Source organism: Vigna unguiculata, chromosome 5 (assembly GCF_004118075.2).
Source record: "Vigna unguiculata cultivar IT97K-499-35 chromosome 5, ASM411807v1, whole genome shotgun sequence".
Classification (NCBI taxonomy): Eukaryota; Viridiplantae; Streptophyta; class Magnoliopsida; order Fabales; family Fabaceae; genus Vigna; species Vigna unguiculata.
In genome coordinates this window covers 12,983,208-13,004,663 of record NC_040283.1, presented here as the reverse complement: position 1 = coordinate 13,004,663, position 21,456 = coordinate 12,983,208, and the positions used below count along the sequence as shown (strand labels likewise).

The window sequence follows — 21,456 nt, the reverse complement described above, 5'->3', positions numbered from 1 at the left end:
AAAATTTGTAATTCTATTATTTTTGTTGAAATTTGTTAACAAAACCGTATTTGAAGACATGTTTGATATGAGTAATTATTAGATATATCGAAAATCTGAATTAGTGTATAATTAAATTCAGAAAATCACTAATAATTTTAATTTAATAAAGAAACAAGCAAAACTAATAAACATATATAAATAACTACTAAGAATTACCAAATTCGTGCTCACTATCTCAACGATTAATGAGATATAAATAAAATTTAAGCTTTTTTCTTCTAAAATTATAAGATGTTTCTATTACCCTAAAACTAAAATATATTAATATTCTTTTATTAAATCGAGATTTAAAAAAAATATTATACTTTTTTTTAATCATAAAAGTTTACACCTACCTATTTATTTGACCTTGAATTAATTAGGTCACGGCCATTATTCCCTTTGGATTTGCATAATAGCTTTTCATAGAATCCTAAGTAATCATCATTGCAATAACTATTACTAACTTTTCTCATCCTTTTTATTTTTATAGCCATACATGTCTCTGTCACACATCAAAAGAAGAGGAGAAAAAAAAAAAGAGATAAGAATGTATTGTGTTTTCTTTTTCACTTTTTATCTTTTCTAGGAATGAAAAAAGCCAATGCAGATGTGGGAATATCATATCTTTAATTGAAATACAAATTTGGAACGAGGGCACACATTACCTAAGCATATATAATATGTTAAAACTTATTATTATTTTATAGTTAATACATAATTTTAATTTTAATATTTTTTAGTGAAAGGTCATGTTGGAATATGGTCAAATTTCTGGGTTTCACAATATCGAGACGATTTGCTTGTGTAAGTCTATTTTTTATTATTAAAGAATTGAATATAAATTTTATTTTATTATATACACACACACACACACATATATATATATATATATATATATATATATATATTAAAAGTTACTATATTTTAGTATTTTAAAATATGACTTTTGTTAAATTACTATTTAAATTCGGTAAATTTTTCAGTTATGGTAACCTATTACTATTAATTTAATTTAAGGTATTCACTCTAAGATGTGATATTCAAGTTAAGTTGTATTATAAGAGTGAAAAGTAATAGTATTCGAGCATGTCGCAAAATTTAAATTTAAGGATTCAAATATTTTTTATTTTTTATAAAAGTTTTTTATAAATTATACGAGATAATAACAATTAAATTTAAAACATAAAAAATAAATACGTCTATAAATCTATACAAATATTTCGTTTATAAATACGTTTATGTACGAGATAATAATTTTTAGTTTTAGCTACTTATTCAAATGTTTTTGTTTTTTTTATTACACCTAAACAAATTTAATTATTTTTCAACGAATTTATTTAAAAATGAGTTGATTATGAAAAATTATAAAGTTTGAAAATTATCATAAATTAGAGTATTTTTAGTTTTCATATTAAATTTGTTTGTTGTACTGGAAATTTTTAGTTTTTTAATTGAGTTATTATAGTTTAATTTATTTTAATTGAATAATATAATCGTCATTTTATTTTGATATCTTCCTTAATTGACTTCGCATTTAATTAGCTTCACATTTGACAATTATATGACTTGAAGTTCTTCTTATTAATATAAAAATAATATTGTAATTAATGTTTTTTATCATTGAGCGATGATGTGGAGGTTATTATTTTCACACAAAAAATAAATATACTATTTTGATATTCGATTTATGGATATTCACAGAAAAAGAAATATATAAAATGGTATGTCAAAAATAAGTTGAGTTGGATGGGTCTATTACTGAAAAATGGATTAGATATTGCAATTTGTTTCGTTTTAGAACATGTTGGTGGACTGGCCACTTTTTTTTTAATTTTTTTAATATTTAAAAAAAATTGTTTATAATTTTTATATAAATATAAATTTGTTTATATAATATACAATTTTTGTTTTATTTTTTAATTTTTTATTTTTAAACAGAAATAAATTAAAAATAAAAGGTTAGCAGACTAAGACGAACTGATCCACCAGTTTGATGGATTAGACGGACTAGACTAAAACGGGTTGACAGGTTGAAAATTCTAACCCGACTCAACTTTTTTTTGGCGGACTGATAAAACCCATTTTAACATCTCTAAGAATCGGTCATGATATTCATAATTACAATTTAATATTATCTTAAGTCAAATTTGGTTTTATAACTCAAAACCGTATTTATATCAAAATTCATGTATAAATTGTATTACAAATACTTCCTTTCATACTAACTTTCTAAAATTCTACTTTGATTCTCATTAACTTTCATTATTGTTGTTTTTTCACACTATTTTTCAGTTTGAAAATATTAATCATTCACCTTTTTCATTTTACTTTATCTTTATATATTTATTTTAATAAAATTTGATATTTAAATTATAACATAAAAAGATTTTATAAATAGTATTTGTGATTTAAATATCATGCATGATCATAACATAGTAATATTATAGCAATATTGTTAGGATGGTTGAGTAAAATCATAAAATGGTAAATTGTCTTTTTTTACTATACCACATGTTCACGGTCTCAGATAAATGATCCATCGTTTTGTATTATAAGTGAACACTATCTGATCAAAAATTAATACAATATTTTTTTTTCATCTATCTTAATTAATTTTTTTAATAAAATTAAAAGTTTACCTTATTATTGGTATTGTGAAATCCAATTAAAATTTTTTTCTTATTATTAATATTGAATTCATCTGTTCTCTTTTTTTTTTTAAATCTCAATTAAAAAAAATCAAACCTAATAAAATTGTGATGGATTTTTCCACCTTATTTAATGTATTTCAACAAAAATAAACAAAAAGTAAAATTGATAAACGAGATTTTAATTAAAAAAATTCAATTAAAAATAAATGATGTTTTTCTCACCTTTATCTTCTTAATTGAATTTTCATTTAAATAAAATTTAATTAAAATAAAACATTATTTCTACTACACTTTCAATCAAAATAAAATCTAGTCGATACGATTATAGATAGGGATGGCAAAACGGGTCAGTCCGGCCCGTTTTGGCCCGACCCGTTTGTGGTCCGGCGAAAACGGGTCGGGTTGGCCCGCCACCCATAAATGGGCTGAATATTGCGACCCGATTCATTTTAGGACGGGTCAGCGAGCGAACCTGTTTTCTTTTTAATTTTTTTAGTTTTTTATAAATTTTTGTTTATAAATCTATTATATATATATATAAATTTATTTATATAATATATAAAAAATATTATTTTTTAATTATTTTTAATTTTAAATATAAAAAAGAAACGGATTGGCGGGCTGAACCGTTTTTGCCAGCTAAATTGACGGACTAGGCGGACCGAATTACAACGAATTAACGGACTAAAAATTTCAATCCGACTTACCATTTTCTTGACGGATTGGTGGGCCGACCCAATGGACCTGACCCATTTTGACATCCGTGATTATGTATAGAAATTTCTTCTTCATTTCTTCTCTTCACCTATTTTCTTCAAGAAATCCAAAACAACACAATACATACTTGAGTTTGATAAACTATTGATAATTAAGGATTTTTTATCCTCAAATATCATGAGTATAAAATCATAATGACTATTATTAATTAGTTAATACCAAATAATGTCTATTTGAAATATGTTATAATTTTTTTTTCTCACGTTACCATTACTAAAGGAACAAAATAAGAATATTACACAATCATAATTAACAGTCACATTGTCTAATAAAAAATATAAAAAATTTAAATTATGAATATAAAAAGCAATTTTGATAGAAACTGATATTCGAGAAACTTCATTAAAAATACAATTTTTAAAATAACTCAAAATTTAATGAAGTTACAAATTGAAAACTTAAACTTAATTATGAAAAGGATAAGAATGATTGAACCAGTGCCACGTCGTCACAATTCCCATAGATATTTTCACGTTTTTCATCACTAAACTCTCACCCTTGATTCTCCCTTGTTGACCGCTATCTAACGTCCCATCCAATGGTTCTCAGTTTGTCAAGCCTACATTTTAGAACACACGAGAAAACCCCACAAAACTCCACTGCAAATAATAGCGATGATGATGTGTCGAAAACGACGTCGACGTGTGTGGAGATCCGAAGAGGATTAAAAGCGCCGTCAGATATAGACACGTGGACGGTGGGAATTCCATTCTCTCTCCACTCAATTGTGTTATAAATTGGGATCATGGCTCCTCCTTGAAACTCGAACCTGTGTGTGATAATTGTTCTTGTGACTTGTTCTTCGTCGTTATCTTCTTTTCTTCTGTGTTTGTTTTTTGTTACCCGAGAAAATGTCTTCTTGCTGCGGTGGTAACTGTGGTTGCGGAAGCTCCTGCAAGTGCGGCAACGGCTGCGGAGGGTGAGTGAGGTTTTCGTGCTTTTGTTGTGTCACCTTTTCAAATATCGGAATTTTTTTTGTTGGGATAGTTTTGTTCCTGGATTTTGATTTGCTTTCTGATGACCCTTTTGGTTAAATTGCATGAAAGTTCACGCTTTGTTAATTTTCTTGCATGGGGATATTCTGATAATCTGAACATTTATTTTTCTTCTACACAACATGTAGAATTGTATTTTCCTTACAGAGGAAGGTTTTTAGGGTGTTTTGATTTGCTATCTGGGTAACCCTCCGTTGAATTTCTAGGGAAGTTCGTTATTTTTTTTTTCTTACGTGGGTTTCTGCATGTTTAATTCCGACCACTTTGATTGTCTCTTCCACTTGTGTAAAGATTGCGGTGCTCCGATGTTGTTTGGCTTTTTGGGTACCCTTTGAGTTGATCTATGGTTGTTAGAATCTCCACGAGGCTTTTATTTCTGGGGAAATGTTTTTGGGAGTCCTGAAATAGGTTGAATGTGAATTCACTTGATCATGATGGAAATGAACCATTTTAATGTTTGTGTAATGTTAAGAGGAGAGAAACGCAGTGTTTTCGTGTAAAAAAATGATCATAAGAGGAGTTTTTACCATTTGTGTTGTCTAAAATTCCCTTAAACTTTCTGTTTTCTTATTTTCTGGTTTTTGATTGTTGTGCAGCTGCAAGATGTACCCAGACTTGAGCTACGCGGAGCAAACAAGCACCGAGAGTTTGGTGATGGGAGTGGCACCTGTGAGGGTTCAATTCGAAGGTGCTGAAATGGGTGTTGCTGGTGAGACTGATGGCTGCAAGTGTGGAGCAAACTGCACATGCAACCCCTGTACTTGCAAGTGAGCTTGCAGAGCAAAAGCTTGAAGCAGAGATGAACCTTAATTACAATTAGTGGCAGGAATAATTACAATAATTAACTATTATCCGTAGTTAAAAAAGCTTAAAACTATGTAAGTCTTTGTGTCTGTTTTCGTGTTCTCTGGTGTTAGGTTTAAACACCCTTTAGAATAAAGTGGCCATGTCTTGCCCTTGAACAAGTTCAATTGCTATGGACTTGTGATGGGATTATCTAGCCATGGTTACTTTTGTTTGTTCTGTGTAAAGTTGGCTAATCAGAATTATCAGTCTCTGCTTATAATATTATATTACTGGAAAAAGTGAGTATTTAATTTTCTGTTATTTTATCAAGAATTTTATTTATGCTCCATATAAACAATTTAAAGGACAATCATTCAACTACACTTTTTTACTTGAGTGATGAAAGTGTGTGGGTGTGAATTTGATGAAAAAAAAAAGGATCATTTCTCTCTCCATTTGTTTTTGGAGGTAGCATATGAAATTAGAATGGCATTTTTTCAAACACATGGTGTGGTCGGTGTTGGTGTTGGTCCCCTTCTACTCGAAGACTGAGAGTTTGAGTTCCATGTGCGTGTTTCTGAAACCTTTGGCAGATTACTACTGTGATAGTTACAGCTACAGTGGTTCTTTTCGAACAATCTTAATCATTTTCAACTTTTTAATTAACTTGAAACTTAATAAAATGCATAAAATTGTAATTAAACTAATAAAGGAAAGTATGTGTGTCTTAATCATTTTCAACATTTTATTTAACGTGAAACTTATAAAATGAATATAAAGTTGTAATTAAACTAATAAAGGAAAGTTGTAAATAACGTTTATTTTATTTTATAAGATACAATATTTAAAGAATTAAATATTTTATAAGTTGAGGAGCACAGTAAATTTAAAAACTTTTATAGAACAAAATATAAAGAAATATTTTGTATGAACTTAAATCAATGTTTTATAATATTGAATTTTTAAAATTTTTAAAATTAATTTATTAAACCCTCAAAAAAGTAAGAATAAAAATATATTAGTAATTTAAAGTTTATTCAAGATTAGAATATAAAAGACTTTTTCTTTTCTTCTAAGATTAGAAATCTTAATAATTCCATATTTTAATTCTTTTGACATCAAAGATTAAGAATTTAACAGATTATTTTTATATTATTCAAAAATTTTATCACGATTTATCATTAAATTAATTTTTTTTATCTCATAGAAAAATATATTCATAGACAGTTATAAATTACTACTCTGCTGCCAAAAATATAAAATATTCAATATTCTATTCATGAATGAAGAATATTTTACTCTACTCCTATTATTATTCAACTTTGATGGATTAATAAAACAAGGTAATATTATTTTTACAATTTTCATCGGATTAATAAAAAAAATCTACATAAAGTATTACTGCTGTAATATTCTAAAATGTTATGAATAATTGGTAGTTATTGAAAACGTTTAAAAATTAATGTTTGGCAATATGATTAACTATCTATATACCTGGTGTTCTCCACAACAAGAACATTAATATAGATATAGTATTTAATAATGTACTTCCTATGCTATGGAGTCAATCCTTTCAATACCTGTAGTCTTTCAAAAATTCGAATTCTGAGTCCATTGACTCTTTTAGTGGTACATTAAATAAAGGTGAAGGTGCAGATTTCACAATGTCAAGCCATACAAAGATGGTACATTAAGCAAAAGGGGGGGTGCATATATGAATCTGACCCCAAAATAAATTAAAGGTGAACATATCAAGATGATTCAGAAAGAGAGCTGGAATGGGTTAAGCCCACATCAGTTTTTCAATTATTTTTTTGAATTTTTATTTATTATATATTTTTTTATTATTTACTCTTTTTCTTATACGTTTTTAAAAAATACCTAGAAGCTTTTATTATTTAGTGGTATTTTGGTGCTGTTTTGGCTTGTGTGCTTTGCTGTGGTGAATAAACAGGTGTAGATCAGATCTGAGAGAGCATGTAAAATCTGAAGAGTTTAAATTTTGTTTTACTTTGCTGCTACATAAATAAAGTTGCATGGTAAATAAACATCAATAATTCCCACCCCACTCACACTAAAAACACTATGAAAAATTTAAGTGTGGGGATGGAGGAAGAAAGGATAATTTAAAATTAATAGAAAATATAATGTATTTAGTAAGACTAAAACTTTAGTAGGTGTTAGTAATTTGAAATGAACTGTGATTGATTCAAAATAATTTGATTTTAAAAAATAAATAATATTATTAATTTTTTATTTTTCTCATTATTAAATTTATTAGTTATTTTAAATAACAGATGACAAAACTTTAAATAAAAACAAAATATGTAAAAAAAAAAACACAGTGAAATCGGATAAAGCGTGATGCAGTGACACATACATTTTGTAATATGTAAATAAAATGAGGACAATGTAAAAGCACAAATTATAAGTGAATATGTGACTTCAGCGTTCGCTCATCTCTTCGAATAGGAAATCTTTCGAAATGAGCACAGACTAAAATGTATTGATGTTGATGTATTAAAAATGTTTTTAATATATTTTAAAACTTAAAATCAGTGTAATGTTTATTAATGTATCTTGGAGATTTAGAAAGAAAAACACTTAAGACTTAATAGAAAATTCAAATTCATACACGAGATTCTTAACCTTTTACATGAATATGAAAAGTTATATAAATCTCACATAAAATATGTTATGATTAGGCTGTTACAACATACAGGAACACAAAACAAGCTGAGAATAGGTTGCTAGCTGAAAGGAATGCAAATTGCACTTGATGTTAGCGTATAAAATAGAAACACTGATAGTGAACTTCAATTAAGTATTGAATCTTCAGCTTATTCTTCAAATAACTTGTTTGCAGCTTTAGTGAACAGATTATGGGCCTGTCAGAAAGTGGTGGAAGTTAGAATTTTTGTTCACAATTTTTAGAAGAAAATTTTCAGCTAATGTAGCATGCTTAACATACCTGCTTGTTAGAGAGACCTATCTTCTCCAAATCATTTAACTGCAAAATACCAAAAACAAAGCATCACTAAAAGCGTTATTATGCTTACTTAATTCAGTATCTGTATTATAAATATTCTTTATACTAACCGATTTAAGAGGAGTTTCTTCTCTGAGGTCTATAATGTATTCTGCCATTTTCTCTCCTATGCCCTGAAGGAATTGAATCCACGGAAGTTACAAAATGAAAGAAAAACAGTTAAAAGAAGTAGCTATGGGGTATTTGTGACCATCTGGAATATACCTTTAACTCAAGTAGTTCCTCTCTGCAATCAGAATTGAACTCAATGTTAATATATACCTTAATAGAAGGTTACACAGACTTGTTATGCTTTAGATAGTAGGCATGATACAAAGGAAAGTGTTTGCTTTACCTGCTAGCATTGTTCAAGAAATCGAGGTATTCTTGAACTAGACAGTTCTGCAAATTGAAAAGAGATGTGAGAAATGTGGTTCAAAAAGTTCATTTGTTAGTGGAGTCAGATAACCTCTGCCTACCTTCAGTGTAGAACTTCGTGTGCTAAATTTTCCAAGTGGAGTGGCATCCTTTTGTATCCCTTTATTAGAGCAGGTTGTCAGAAAAGGTGTTTGTGTGAAAGACAATGCCTCAAGGGGTTCTTGAATAGCATTGATGTTGATGGGAGAGAGGGCTTTTCTTAAAGGACTCTGTGCTGCATCTTTACTCTCATTATTAGAGTTCACTCCCTTTCTCGATGGCTCGGCTACATGCAAAGTCATGTTGCATTAAAGCTTTAACAAGCACAGAAACTATACCAAAGTACCAATTTAAATTTTCCCTATTATATTGCCAAATATTATCAAGAATTTCACAGCAGCATACCAGGTAGATTTTTGTATGATTCCCAGGCAGCCTTATTAGCATCATGCTCAGTCTCTTTGTTATCATTGTCCTTGACAGCAGATGGTGCATTCTGCAAAGCATTGAGTATTATCATATTTAGAGAAAGATGCAAAGGTTTCTTCACTGTCATGAAAATTTTTAAAATCTGGGAAGACAACGAATTCCTTGTTGGACTTTTTCTTGCTTCTTGTGATAATGCTTGTATTTTCAGTATGCATGACGTCGCATAGGTTATTTTGGATACTCACCTCCATGCATGAATCAATTGAAGCTTCAACATCTAGTAAATTTCCAAAAGCCACAGCAAAGGCACTGCTAAGTAAAACATTTAGAAGAAGTGAGTAACAGACTCAATGAGAGAATGATTTTCTATAATAAGCACAGGTACCCTACAGTCACCTTTCATTGGTACGTTTAGTATCGAAGTTGATGGCAGTTCTTCCCCCCTTCTTCACTGAACTGTTAAAGGTAATGGATCTCTTAGCAGGTGTAACAATGGAAACGGGATTTTTCTTAAGAAGAGGAGAATTAAATGGCCCAAGTCTTTGTGTACTCTTTGTTTTGCCTTTTGATTCTAACCAAGCTCTCAATTTTGTTTCCATGTCAACTTTAACTTTTGGGGTCTCTTGTTTGTGAGCTGAAGTTACAAAATTTGTGACATGCCTTGATCGAGCAGCTAAACTCACAGTATAAACAGATTCCTGGTATTCTCCTGGATTCTGAAATCAAAATAGTCTACAGTAAAATTTTCAATCTAACCATAGTTAACAGTGAAGCAAACTAATAATGTTTTCTTTTGGGTTTCACAAACAAACTTTTATAAAACCTTTAATCAAGCTCATCAGAAAATTTAGAGGACTAACAGAAAATGTGAAGAAAAGAACTATAAACTCTATAGCTTTACCAGGCAAGCAACCATCAGTGCACGACTTGTTCCCCCTAGAGAGTCCTGCAATATACGGGTCAATTTGCTTTCTCGGTAGGGTACTCTAGGTTTATTGTTGTTCAATGCATATATCACATTTGACAGAGCAAACAAGGACTGGTTTATCTTTACACTCTCTTGGAGACGAATCCCTTCATTGCAGGTCCTTCTGTTGTCTTCATTACCTGCTTCAACATTAATAACATAAGCTTATAAGTTATAACAATAAGTGCTTCTGATCCCTTATACCGATTGAGCATGGAAGTAACCTGCCAAGTCTATGAGATTCAACTTCCCACATACAACAGTTCCGGTGCCATCAGCTGAAGGAGTGGACACAGATATCACAAGCACTCCGTGACTCCTACTAGAGACATCATTGAGAGCTGTGTGGGCAACTTTGCGTCTCTGAACTCCACATGAGAAAACATCTTGAAATTCAGACATGGTGTTTATAGGAACCTGAGACAGTCCCCGGAGGTGAATCTGTCCATCTTTGTCATCCCAAACTGAAATCTCGTTCGCTTTTAGCTCCAGAAGGTCGTAGCATCGGTCCATGTAGACCTCATAGTATGAGATCTGTGCTGTGCTGCCAGTGCTCTGGCAAATAGACAGGATCATAGACATTGCCAGTGGCATCAACCCAGGTTGTTCCTCAGTTCCCTGCAACACCAAGCATCGGTTCATCGCGTGTATACAACATAAAAAAAGTAAGAAACTTCTAAAAAGTATAAAAAGAAAAATCACATACAATACAAGTACTAAAATTTAAAAGCAAGCAGAATTATTTTACATCTACTTAATTTAAAAGCTATTGCTGAACCTCATAATACAAATCTGAAATCCTCCTAATCCTCTTAGCTCAAAATTCAGAAATTGCTCAAAGATAAACTAAGTCATACATCTAGATAAAAAATGTATAAAAAAAGAACACCTGCTACGGGCAAAGTATGACATATTGACATTGCTAATCACAAGAGGTTAGCTTGTAATATTCCATGAAGTAAAAACCCTATTGCAACAAAGTGAAGAACAAGTTTCCTGAAATATCACACTCACACCTGCATGGTGTATGTCTTCCCACTGCCAGTAGCCCCATAAGCAAACACTGTGGCATTGGATCCACCGAACATTCCCGGAATCAAGGGGCTCACTTCTCTGCAGAATATCTGTCCCACATTGTCATCTTCTTGCCCAAAGAAAGAGTCCAACTGGTAGCACTCATTCCGGCTAAGGTAAAAGATAAAAAACGGAAACAGTTAGAACCCCACATCATCAAAACCAAATTTCACCCACAGAAAAATCCAAAGGTGGAAACTTTATGAGACCTGGTATCTGGGTCTTTGAGATAAACAGCAACCTCTTCCTGGGGAAACTCGGACTCTTGGTCCAAGACGGATATGCACGAAACAGGGTCGCCGTTTTTTGTTGAGGTTTCGTGTGCGAGGAAGGGTCTGACCCTGACGATAACCCTCACTTTGGAAACTGAAATTGAGGTGTCGGAGGATTTCTTCGGAGTGAAAGATTTGACGGGTTTTGGTGTAGCAGCCATGAGGCAGAAAAAGGTTCAGAATTTGATGGAGAATTGATGAAGATTTTAATCTTTGGTGAAATTCAAGTTCGTGATTACACAGAGATGGAGAGTGGCAGAGGTTTTTAAAAACACAAGACCGTTGGGTTTGCCCGGTGAATTTCGGAGGCACTTTTCATTTGAATGTGACCATGATGGAATACGTGGTCCCGTTTTGTTTGTGGGACCCATATACTATGAATTTAAGCTTAAAACTCAGCTTTATTTGGGAAGATATTCATATTATAATATTAAGATTATTAATAGGCAAAGATATCATTTGTTCATAAATAGGTTTTTTTGTTTTTGATCGGCATTGTTCATAAATAGGTAGATTGAAAATTTAGTAAGAAGGTGATATTGTTAAATAATAAATTTCTAATAATGCTTGTTTATTCTTTAACCATTGTCAATGACAATTAACATAATTTTCATTGCTAATGTTTCTGTCCAAATCTTCGCATCCATGCATCATGCGAAGAAAGATTTCAAAAACAATTTACATTTGATTTTCAAGTTTTCAACGTAAATTATCGCTTCCTTATAACATTACATATAGTTTATTCTAAACACAACATATTGTTTGGTAGGTAAAATTTTCTAGATTTTTTCTTTGGTAAAAATATGTTGTCAATGCTCTTATAAATATGTAGATTTTTTTTTTCCGAAAAAATATGGCGTGTAATAAATATTGATGGGTTAAGTATGTTTTTAGTCCCTGAATTTTGACCTAAAATTTGGAATTCGTCCCTGTCTGAAACTTTAATAAATTTTGGTCCCTAAACTTTAAAAATGAATGAATATAGTCCTTTTAACACAATTACGTTAACTTTTTTTGAAGTGTCGAACATATTTTTCAATAGATATTGAACCAAGAATGTGTCAAACAGTGTAAAAAACTCCAATACTAATATGAAAAGCGTTCGACATGTAAAAAAAAAATTAACATAATTAGGTTAAAAGGACTATATTCATTCATTTTTAAAGTTTAGGGACCAAAATATATCAAAGTTTAAGACAGAGATGAATTCTAATTTTTAGTCAAAGTTCGAGGACTAAAAACATACTTAACTCAATATTTATTAAGTATTCTATACGGTTATTTTTAATAAGAGTTATGTAGTTTATATTTGGTAAAAAAATTGAGTTCAATTATATATATATATATATATATATATATATATATATATATATATATATATATATATATATATATTCTTATATTCTTGGATAGTTTTACGATTTCTTACACAAGAGTCTTTAATAGTTTTCTAAATAAACTTAGAGTATATATATTGTTATGAAGAGTTATGATCATCAATTATTTGTTATCACATGGAAAATTACATGAAAATCATGAAAATTATAATTCATAAAACATAAATAAATTATATCTATTATAAAAAAAATTAAATAAAACAAATGGAGCTAAAACAACAAATTTATATTGTTCTCTATGAATAAAAGTCACATTAACTAACTTATCAGTGAAATGATTTTATTCACAAAAAAATACGAGAAACTTTAAACTACACGTGCTTACAAAAATGTAAGCATCGATATCATTGTCCTTTAAGACTCCAATGAACCACTCGTTAGTCCATTGAATCATGACAAACTAAAGTAGAATCAATCTCGAACCACAAGCTTTGAAAATCCTCCATTCAAGCATGCTCCAAAGTATAAATGACCCTTATGAACTTAACATTTATAGAAGTTTGCACCCCTAAAAAGCTAGAAAAACTACCCACATTCACTTTGACTTCCTTTAAAAATATCGAACATGCAACTAAACCAAAACAATCCCTAGTTGCACCATAAATATTCACTGTAAGTCAATTAAAAGATGGAACTTGTCATATTACATTTGTAAATGAAACCTTCATACCCTCTCTAGTTTGAATATTGAAAAAAGTTAGCACAAAAAAATCATAGACAATACTACTTATATGCTTTTTAGACTTATTTCCAGCCATACACACCAACTCATTATCTTGAAAAATAGAAAAAGTAAAAGCAATTGGAACCTAAAATCTATTATGGTTTCTCATCCTCCATATCATCTAAATAATCGCAATAATGACAACCACTTTAATCACTTTAAGCAAAGGACTACAAAGAGATTTCATAAATTGAACAACTAAATCTAAATAGGAAAACTGCAAATCCTGAAAAACTCCCTTAAACCATTCCTACAACTGCATAAAAATACAACAATGAAATAACCTTACTCTATAAAAAATAAGGAATACGAGCCAATATGTGCAAATGTTAGAACATCAACAATCATTTTAAAAATTAATACAATCACCCTTACCTAGTAAGTAATTTTAAGAACAACATCATATCCATCCTTAATACCATTTTGTATTGACGACGATTTAAAGACGATATATTTTTTATACTTAGACTTAAGAAATCAAAATCCAAGCAACATGTGATAGATATGCTTCATTTTCCAACTAAATAGTAGTAGCCTGCAACCATTCCCACAATCGCATTAAAATAGAACAATGAAATAATAAATGAGAGAAAGATTCAACATTGTTCCTACATTCACTCAAAAAGTTGAAAAACTACCTAGATTCACTCTGACTTCCTTTAAAAATACTAAAGCATCCAACTAAACCAAAACTCAGGGCGTAAAACCACACCCCTTTATTGAACCTCCAAATCAATAGGTAGATCACACAATAGCTTCCAAAGAACCAAAGTTTTAGTTGCTGGCACAACATCCAACCAAATCAAATTCCCCCAATCCACAAATTTCATACCGGAAGAGTACAAGTTTTTAGCAACTTTTTGAGAAAGGATGTCAGTATCATCAAGAACCTAATTAGGCACATCCTTATCCTCATTAATTATCAAAGAAGAAAATCACATAAATTGACAACAAAAGGAGAAAAGGTCTAGTGAGTACATGTCCAAAATGAGTTAACAACAATGTATAATCTTACTTTGTCAAAATAAGAAATACAAGCCAATTTGGATATGCAAATGTCAGAATATAAATGATCATTCTAAATATTAATACAAACACCCTTACCTAGTGTTCAAAAAGTATTTTAGAGAACAACATCATAGACATCCTTAATATCATTCTAAATTGACGATGGGTTAAAGAACATATATTTTTTATATTTAAACTTAAGAAAATGAATATGCATGAATTCAACCCAAGTCGTTGTGCCATAAGAAAACTCTCAAGTTAAACAAAAATAGATAAGCTTTATTTTTCAAATGGATATTAATAACCTATAAATCACCATTCACGTTAGAACTACTTAAGATAGACCTTTAACAATGAGAAGTCCCCATTTTTGTGTGTTCCCAGTCCAAATAAAATTTTTAATCCATTGTTCCACCTTAAAAAGAAACTTAATAGACCATTTATAAACCTAAAAGCTATAAGACAAGCCAAATATCATCGAATTTACTAGTTGAATTCTTCCCATCATACAAAGCAACTTTGCCTTCCAAGAAGCAAGGCTATTGATAATGTTAATTTTTATCATTATCCAAGCTATATTTCATTAGCAAAATCATCTCTTCCAAATCTTTTAACCTACTTAATCCTCAATTTTACCTTACTTTTGTAAATAAATACATTGTGAGTTACATTGATCTAAAAATACCACTAATCCCTATTTTTTGTGTCCTTTTTGTAGATTGGAAGCTTTGCTCCAAAAGTCCAGACAAATGAGTGACCCGGAATAGCAAGGAGAAGAGCAAAAATATCAACAGGAAGCGCCTGGTGACACAGAGACAGCGCCAGGCGCAACCAGCCGCCAACGCCAGGCGCTAGACAAGCGCCAGCCAGGTGCCACTGCTGGCCACCGCTGGGCGGCAGCGGGAAGACTTGCCCCCTGTTTGGTGGCTTGCGCCTGGCGGTGAGACCCTTCCGCCAGGCGCTAGTTTTCGCTGATGTGGCAAGTTGGCTCTTTTTCTTCTATTTTCGAGAGGGGAAACGGATCTTGGACATTTTGGAGCTTGAGCAACGCGATTTGGAGAGCTTGGAGGAGTGCTAGGGCTTGTGGGAACAACTCCATCTTCCTCTTTGTATCTCTTTCTCTTCCATTTTCCATTTTGTAAGCTTGAGCTCTCCATGACAATGGAGAGCTAAACCCATTTTTGTTGGGGTTAGATGTAGCCACTGAACTTTCATGTATTTTTGAATGGTTTGAATATATATATGCTTCTTCCATTGATTTCTAGTATCTTTGTTTATGCATTTAAAGCTTGCTTTGTTTTACCCATTCATTGCATGATATTTGGGTCATTAGGTATTGGAAAATATCTCTTGAAACCTTGAATTGGAACAAGATACCTAATGGAACTTGTATCTAGGAATGGAACTTGACCCATTAGTTGTCTTAAACCCTAATTTGTAAAGCGAGTTTGTTTATTTAGGGATTCAAGGAATTGACTCTAAATAAGGAAACCTAGGCTCATTCAACTAAGGGATTAGAGTTTGAGTAAACTTGTGGGTTGACATTAGTAATTAATGGAGAAGAGTCTTATTGCTTAATATACATGAGAGTGAAGTAGGTGAAGTCTAACTCCAACAATATCAATCCATTGCATTTCTAGTCTTTACCATTTCCTAGAGTCTTCAAATATCCAAGTTCAATTTTAATTATTTAGGCAAAATTTATTTTCATACAAAAACCCAAATTATGAATTTATTCATTAGTTTAAATTAGTCACTAATTACGCAAATATTTAGTATACACGAGTCTCTTGGGAAACGATATCCCGGTCTTACCGGTTACTACTTGCGCGACTTGGTACACTTGCCAAAGTCTTAACAAGTTTTTGGCGCCGTTGCCGGGGACCCGTGTCTAATACTAGACTTTTGTGTGATTTTTGACTTATTTAGATTAAATTCTTTTATTCATATTTATTGCTTTCGGTTTACTTATAGATACACATTATTTGGGCTAACTTGTAGTTCGAGCTTTTTTTTGTGGTTGTTCTATAGTTTATGCAGGGTAGGATCCGTACAAAGATGACTGCATCTTCAGAACCACTCCTTGTTGATCCCGAGATAGAGAAAACTGCCCGCAGAAACAATAGTGCCACAAGGAGAAGACGAGCTCAAGCACAACAAGTTGCCCATCACTCTTCTACTTCAGACACTCTTCTATCTACTTCTCAGAATCTTGACTCTTTTCCAGAAGAAGAAATGGCTGAAAATCCTAATGGGGATGGTAGAGGTCATGAAAGACACACTTTGGAAGATTATGCAGCGTTCACAAGCCATATCAACTTCAACAATATTGCTAGGCCAAACGTCAATGCCACCAACATGGAGATGAAGCCAACTCTCATTCATCTGGTGCAGAGTAATCAGTTCAACGGCCTGTCTCATGAGAATCCTTACACTCATCTGGCTACATTCTTAGAGATATGCAATATTGTGAAGATCCATCAAGTTCCTGATGAAGCCATACGAGTGAGTCTCTTCCCGTTCTCACTAGCAGGACCTGCAAAAGCCTAGCTGAATTCATTTCTTGAAAATAGCCTCACTAACTGGGATGATGTGGTTGCAAAGTTCTTGAGCAAATATTTTTCCCATTCCAAGGTTAATAAGGGAAAATAAGAAATCTCGATTTTTCAACAAGATATGGACGAGTCCTTGGGCCAAGCATGGGATAGATTCAAGGGACTGCTGAGGAAAACTCCCATTCATGGGTTCGATCAGCCTACATAACTCACTCTTTTCTTAGCAGGTCTTAAATCCCAATCAAAGCTGATGTTAGATGCCTCTGCCGGTGGGAGTATCAAGTGGAAGACGCCAGAGGAAGCTTATGAGTTAATAGAGAATATGGCAGCCAATAATAATGAAGCTTATACTGAGAGAGCCCATTCTCAAAAGAAGGGTATTCTGGAGCTTCAATCTCAAGAAGCTCTATTGGCTCAAAACAAGATTATGACTCAGCAGTTGGAGACCCTCATGAAGAAACTGTCACAACTTTCTCAAGAGCTTCAAAATGCCTCTATAGCTCAACTCCAACAAGTGCAAAGTTGTGAGTTATGTGGAGGAAACCATACCAATGGGCAATGTGCTATGCCAAGCACATCTCAAGAGGAAGTTAGTTATATGGGCAATCAAGGCCGACCAGGGAACTATAATCAAGGATGGAAACCTCACCAAAACATGGGCCAAGCAGGACCTTCCAATAGGCCCCCACATCAACAAACTTACCAACATCCCTCTTTGACTGACAGAACCTCAAAGCTTGAGGACATGATGCAATAGTTCTTGCAAATATCAATTCAAAATCAAAAGAACACTGATGCATCAATAAAAAACTTGGAGGTGCAAGTGGGGCAATTAGCCAAGCAATTGGCTGATCAACGAGGAAGTTCTTTTTCCGCCAACACCGAAGCCAACCCCAAAGAGCAATGTAAGGCCATCTTCACTAGAAGCGGAAAGGAGGTTGGACTAGGTTGTAAAGAAAAGGTGGGGGCTAGAGAAAAGAGAAAGAATGAAGAAAAGATTCAAGAGGAAGAAGTTGATGAAGAGATTTTTGAGGAAGAAGGAAAGAATAAAAGTGAAGAGAAGGATAAAGAGAAAAGACAAAAAGAGAAAGTTGTTTGAAACCCCTTCCCTATCCTCAAAATCCTTCAAGAAAAGAGAAAGAGAGACAGTTAGCTCGGTTCAAAGACATATTCAAACAACTTGAGATCAAGATCCCGTTCTCTGAAGCACTGCAACAAATACCCTTTTATTCAAAGTTCATGAAGGAGTTCCTTGGCAAAAAGAAGAAGTACATAGAAGAGGAAACCATTGAAGTGCAAGGGAATTGTAGTGCCATTATTCAAAAAAATCTTCCTCCAAAATTCAAGGATCCGGGTAGCTTCACCATCCCCTGCACCATTGGAAATCAAGATATGGGGAAAGCTCTTGTTGACTTAGGGGCTAGCATTAATTTGATGCCCATATCTATGCTTAGAAATATTGGTGGTCTCGAAGCCAATCCAACAAGGATGACCTTGCAACTAGCAGATAGCTCCATCAAATACCCTTATGGCGTGGTGGAAGATGTGGTGGTGCAGATAGATAAGCTCAAGTTCCCGGTTGATTTTGTGGTGATGGAAATGGAGAAAGATGAAGGGGTACCACTCATTCTTGGGAGGCCATTCATGAAGACAGCCAAGGTTGTCATCAATGTGGATGAGGGAACGCTGAAATTGAAGGACCAAGATGAGGAAGTGAATTTCAACGTTCTTGAAGCTGTGCAAGAACCGACTAATGAACAAACTAGTCTTAAGGGTGTCAATGAAGTCTTATCTGTGACTAGTAGACCTTGGCAAGCTTCAAAGTTGCTTGAAAACTGCGCCAATTGCTTCTCTGCGAAGGTGAATGAAGAGAGGGAAGAGAAAGATGATGCTCTAGTTCACCACCACTCTTTGATGGGGACTAATGGGCTTAGACCCGGCCAACCAATTGTGATGAGAAAGGAAAATTTGAAGATTTCTCCTAGAAGATTCAAATCAAAATGGTCAAGGTTGTGGGTTATTAGAGACATCAAAGTTGATGGAAGGATTGAAATTGAAGCTCCTTATTCTAGAAGGACTAAATTGGTGACTAGTGCTCAATTGAAGTTGTATAGGTGTGAGGTTGGGAAGGAGCACACCAAAAGCACCAACCAAGCTTAAGCGCCTTATCTGTCAGGCTCGTGACGTTAAACAAACACTTCCTGGGAGGCAACCCAGTGCTCTAAACTCATTTTAGCTTTTAATTTTCTTTTTTAAGATAGCTTTGTGTTTTTATGCATGTGTGAAGTGTGTTAGCATAGATTGTTGTGCTTGAATTGATGTTTGAACTTTGTGCTAATTTTGTTGCATGCATTTGTGAATTTGTGGAAGTATAGCCTAGAATGTTGTTAAGCATGTTTAGTTTTAGGATGTGATAACATGTGCTTGTTGTTGCATTTTAGATGGAATTCAACCTTTGTGCATCGTAGAATGTGGTAGTCTAAAATTGGTTGTTTGTGAGAATAATAGTAGCATAGCTTGTGTAGTGAATTTGTGTTTTTAAGTTAAGTGTGCATGTGTTATGTGAATTGAATGTTTTGCTTGAGTGTGAATGCTTGATTTAAAGTTGGAAAAGTTTGAAAAAGATGCTTGCAAGAGTTAAATGTTGGGTGGAGTACAATAGAGTCAAAACCAACCCAACCAATAGCCAAAAACACAAAAATCTCCACCACTGCAGTAGTCGCCTGGCGCTACACTCCCTCCTGCCTGGCGATATATATGAAATTGACCACTGGAAGCACTGCAGAAGCATAGCGCCTGGCGGCTCCCTAGCGCCCGCCTGGCGCCACACCAGAAAACATCCCTAGAGTGATTTTACCGGTATACCGCCTGGCGGCTCGTGACCTACCGCCAGGCGGTAACGTTGCGCGAGGTCTGTTTGGGCTTTTTAATCGTGTTTTTCAACTGGCCCAACCCCTCACCTTAACTTCCACTCACGCTTGGCACCATTGCCCTCACACTCTCACCTTGCAAAACCCTAAGTCTCTATCTCACTCTCATTTTCCCAACTCCTCTCCTAATTTCAAATCGCTAACCCCCAATCTGAACTCACTCTCTTGCCAAACCCCATTCCCGTGCCTTACTCACTCTCACTCACACTCCACCTTTGCTCTCGCCAGGCGCTGCCCTACACAAACCACGACCCAATCTCTTTCACGAAAACTCCAATCTCTCTTCTTGCAGCACTTCCTCTTGCACTCCACTCAAGTAAAATGGCTTTCTTGCGCTCTCTTCATTTTAGCATTTTTGCTTTTTGTGTTGTTACTCCTTTGTTGATTCATCAGCTTAGGGTTTATTTTGCTTTCATATACTTGTTGTTTCTGTTGATATTTGTCATACATGCTCTTGTTTTCTGTTCTTGTGCTGCCATTGTAATTGTTCCTTGTTGTTCTGTGCTCGTTGACCACATTTTATGGCTGTCCTGTTATGTACTGCCTGGCGGTGGTCATTTTGACCTGTTTTACCGCCAGGCGGTGGCGCCTAGCAGTGCCCACTGCTGCAAGCTGGCGCCTGGCGGCTGTTTTGGAAGGGCCAGGCGGTGGCCCCTGTTTTTGCTCTTTTTTTCCCATTTTCATTCAATTTCTTTTTAGATTGTCAAACTTTAGAGCTGCAATAGTTTTGGCATCTGAATGAATCTATGTTTTGTTGTCTAGTTTAGTCTTTAGATGCAATTAACTCTCTTTTTGATTGAATCTCTCACTCCAATGCTAACTTTAAATTGCCTCTTTGTACCAATGTTTATTTTGCAGATGGCATCCTCCTTAAATCCCAAAAGAATGAAGACCATCGTTGGCAACCCTTCAAAAGGGCAAAAGCGAAAGGAGAGAATTTACTCTCACTACTTCCTCACAAAGGATAATGAGGACTGCTTCCAAGTGGTCATGCAACGAAAGTTGGTGGTAGAGAGGAAAGTGATTCTCAAGCCCGGGGAGGTCAACAAATTTCAATTGGAGTTGATCAGGCATGGCTGGGAAATGCTGGGTAGCTATCCTAGCACTTTTAGTGTAACCTTGGTAAAAGAATTCTATGCTAATGCCAAGGTTACCACCTCACCAGCTCCCACCTTTCTCAGCTATGTGCGGGGGAAAAGGGTGCCCTTTGATGCGGACATGATCAATGAATTTTTGGGCACCCAGCTGGCTGATGATGTGGAGTGCCAGTTTTCAGTGTTGGATGATGAGGGCGTGGCGTCTGGAGAGTTGATCCAAGCACTCTGCTTGGCGGGTGAAGGATTTCACAGGGGCACGATTCTGAGAGGTTCCCTTCACCCCTTGGCCCGTTTCTGGTCAGCATTTGTGCACGCCAACATCTCC

At 33.7% G+C, this 21,456-nt stretch overlaps 2 protein-coding genes across 2 annotated transcripts; one reads left to right on the top strand and one right to left on the bottom strand.

Annotated features, from left to right (window-relative positions):
• Positions 1–4,202: 4,202 nt before the first annotated feature.
• LOC114185488 (metallothionein-like protein 2) lies at positions 4,203–5,532 on the top strand. The gene is made up of 2 exons (XM_028073229.1): positions 4,203–4,371; positions 5,044–5,532. The coding sequence occupies exons 1-2, from the start codon at positions 4,304–4,306 to the stop codon at positions 5,216–5,218; spliced, it is 243 nt and encodes an 80-aa protein (XP_027929030.1). The 5' UTR covers positions 4,203–4,303; the 3' UTR covers positions 5,219–5,532.
• A 2,288-nt stretch (positions 5,533–7,820) lies between these two features.
• LOC114183843 (kinesin-like protein KIN-10B) lies at positions 7,821–11,711 on the bottom strand. The gene is given in 13 exon segments (XM_028070997.1): positions 7,821–8,121; positions 8,205–8,243; positions 8,333–8,395; positions 8,487–8,508; positions 8,617–8,663; positions 8,741–8,964; positions 9,084–9,174; positions 9,353–9,419; positions 9,504–9,823; positions 10,009–10,214; positions 10,299–10,692; positions 11,091–11,259; positions 11,358–11,711. Coding segments are annotated over 13 exon segments (1,938 nt in total). The 5' UTR covers positions 11,582–11,711; the 3' UTR covers positions 7,821–8,049.
• Positions 11,712–21,456: the final 9,745 nt, after the last annotated feature.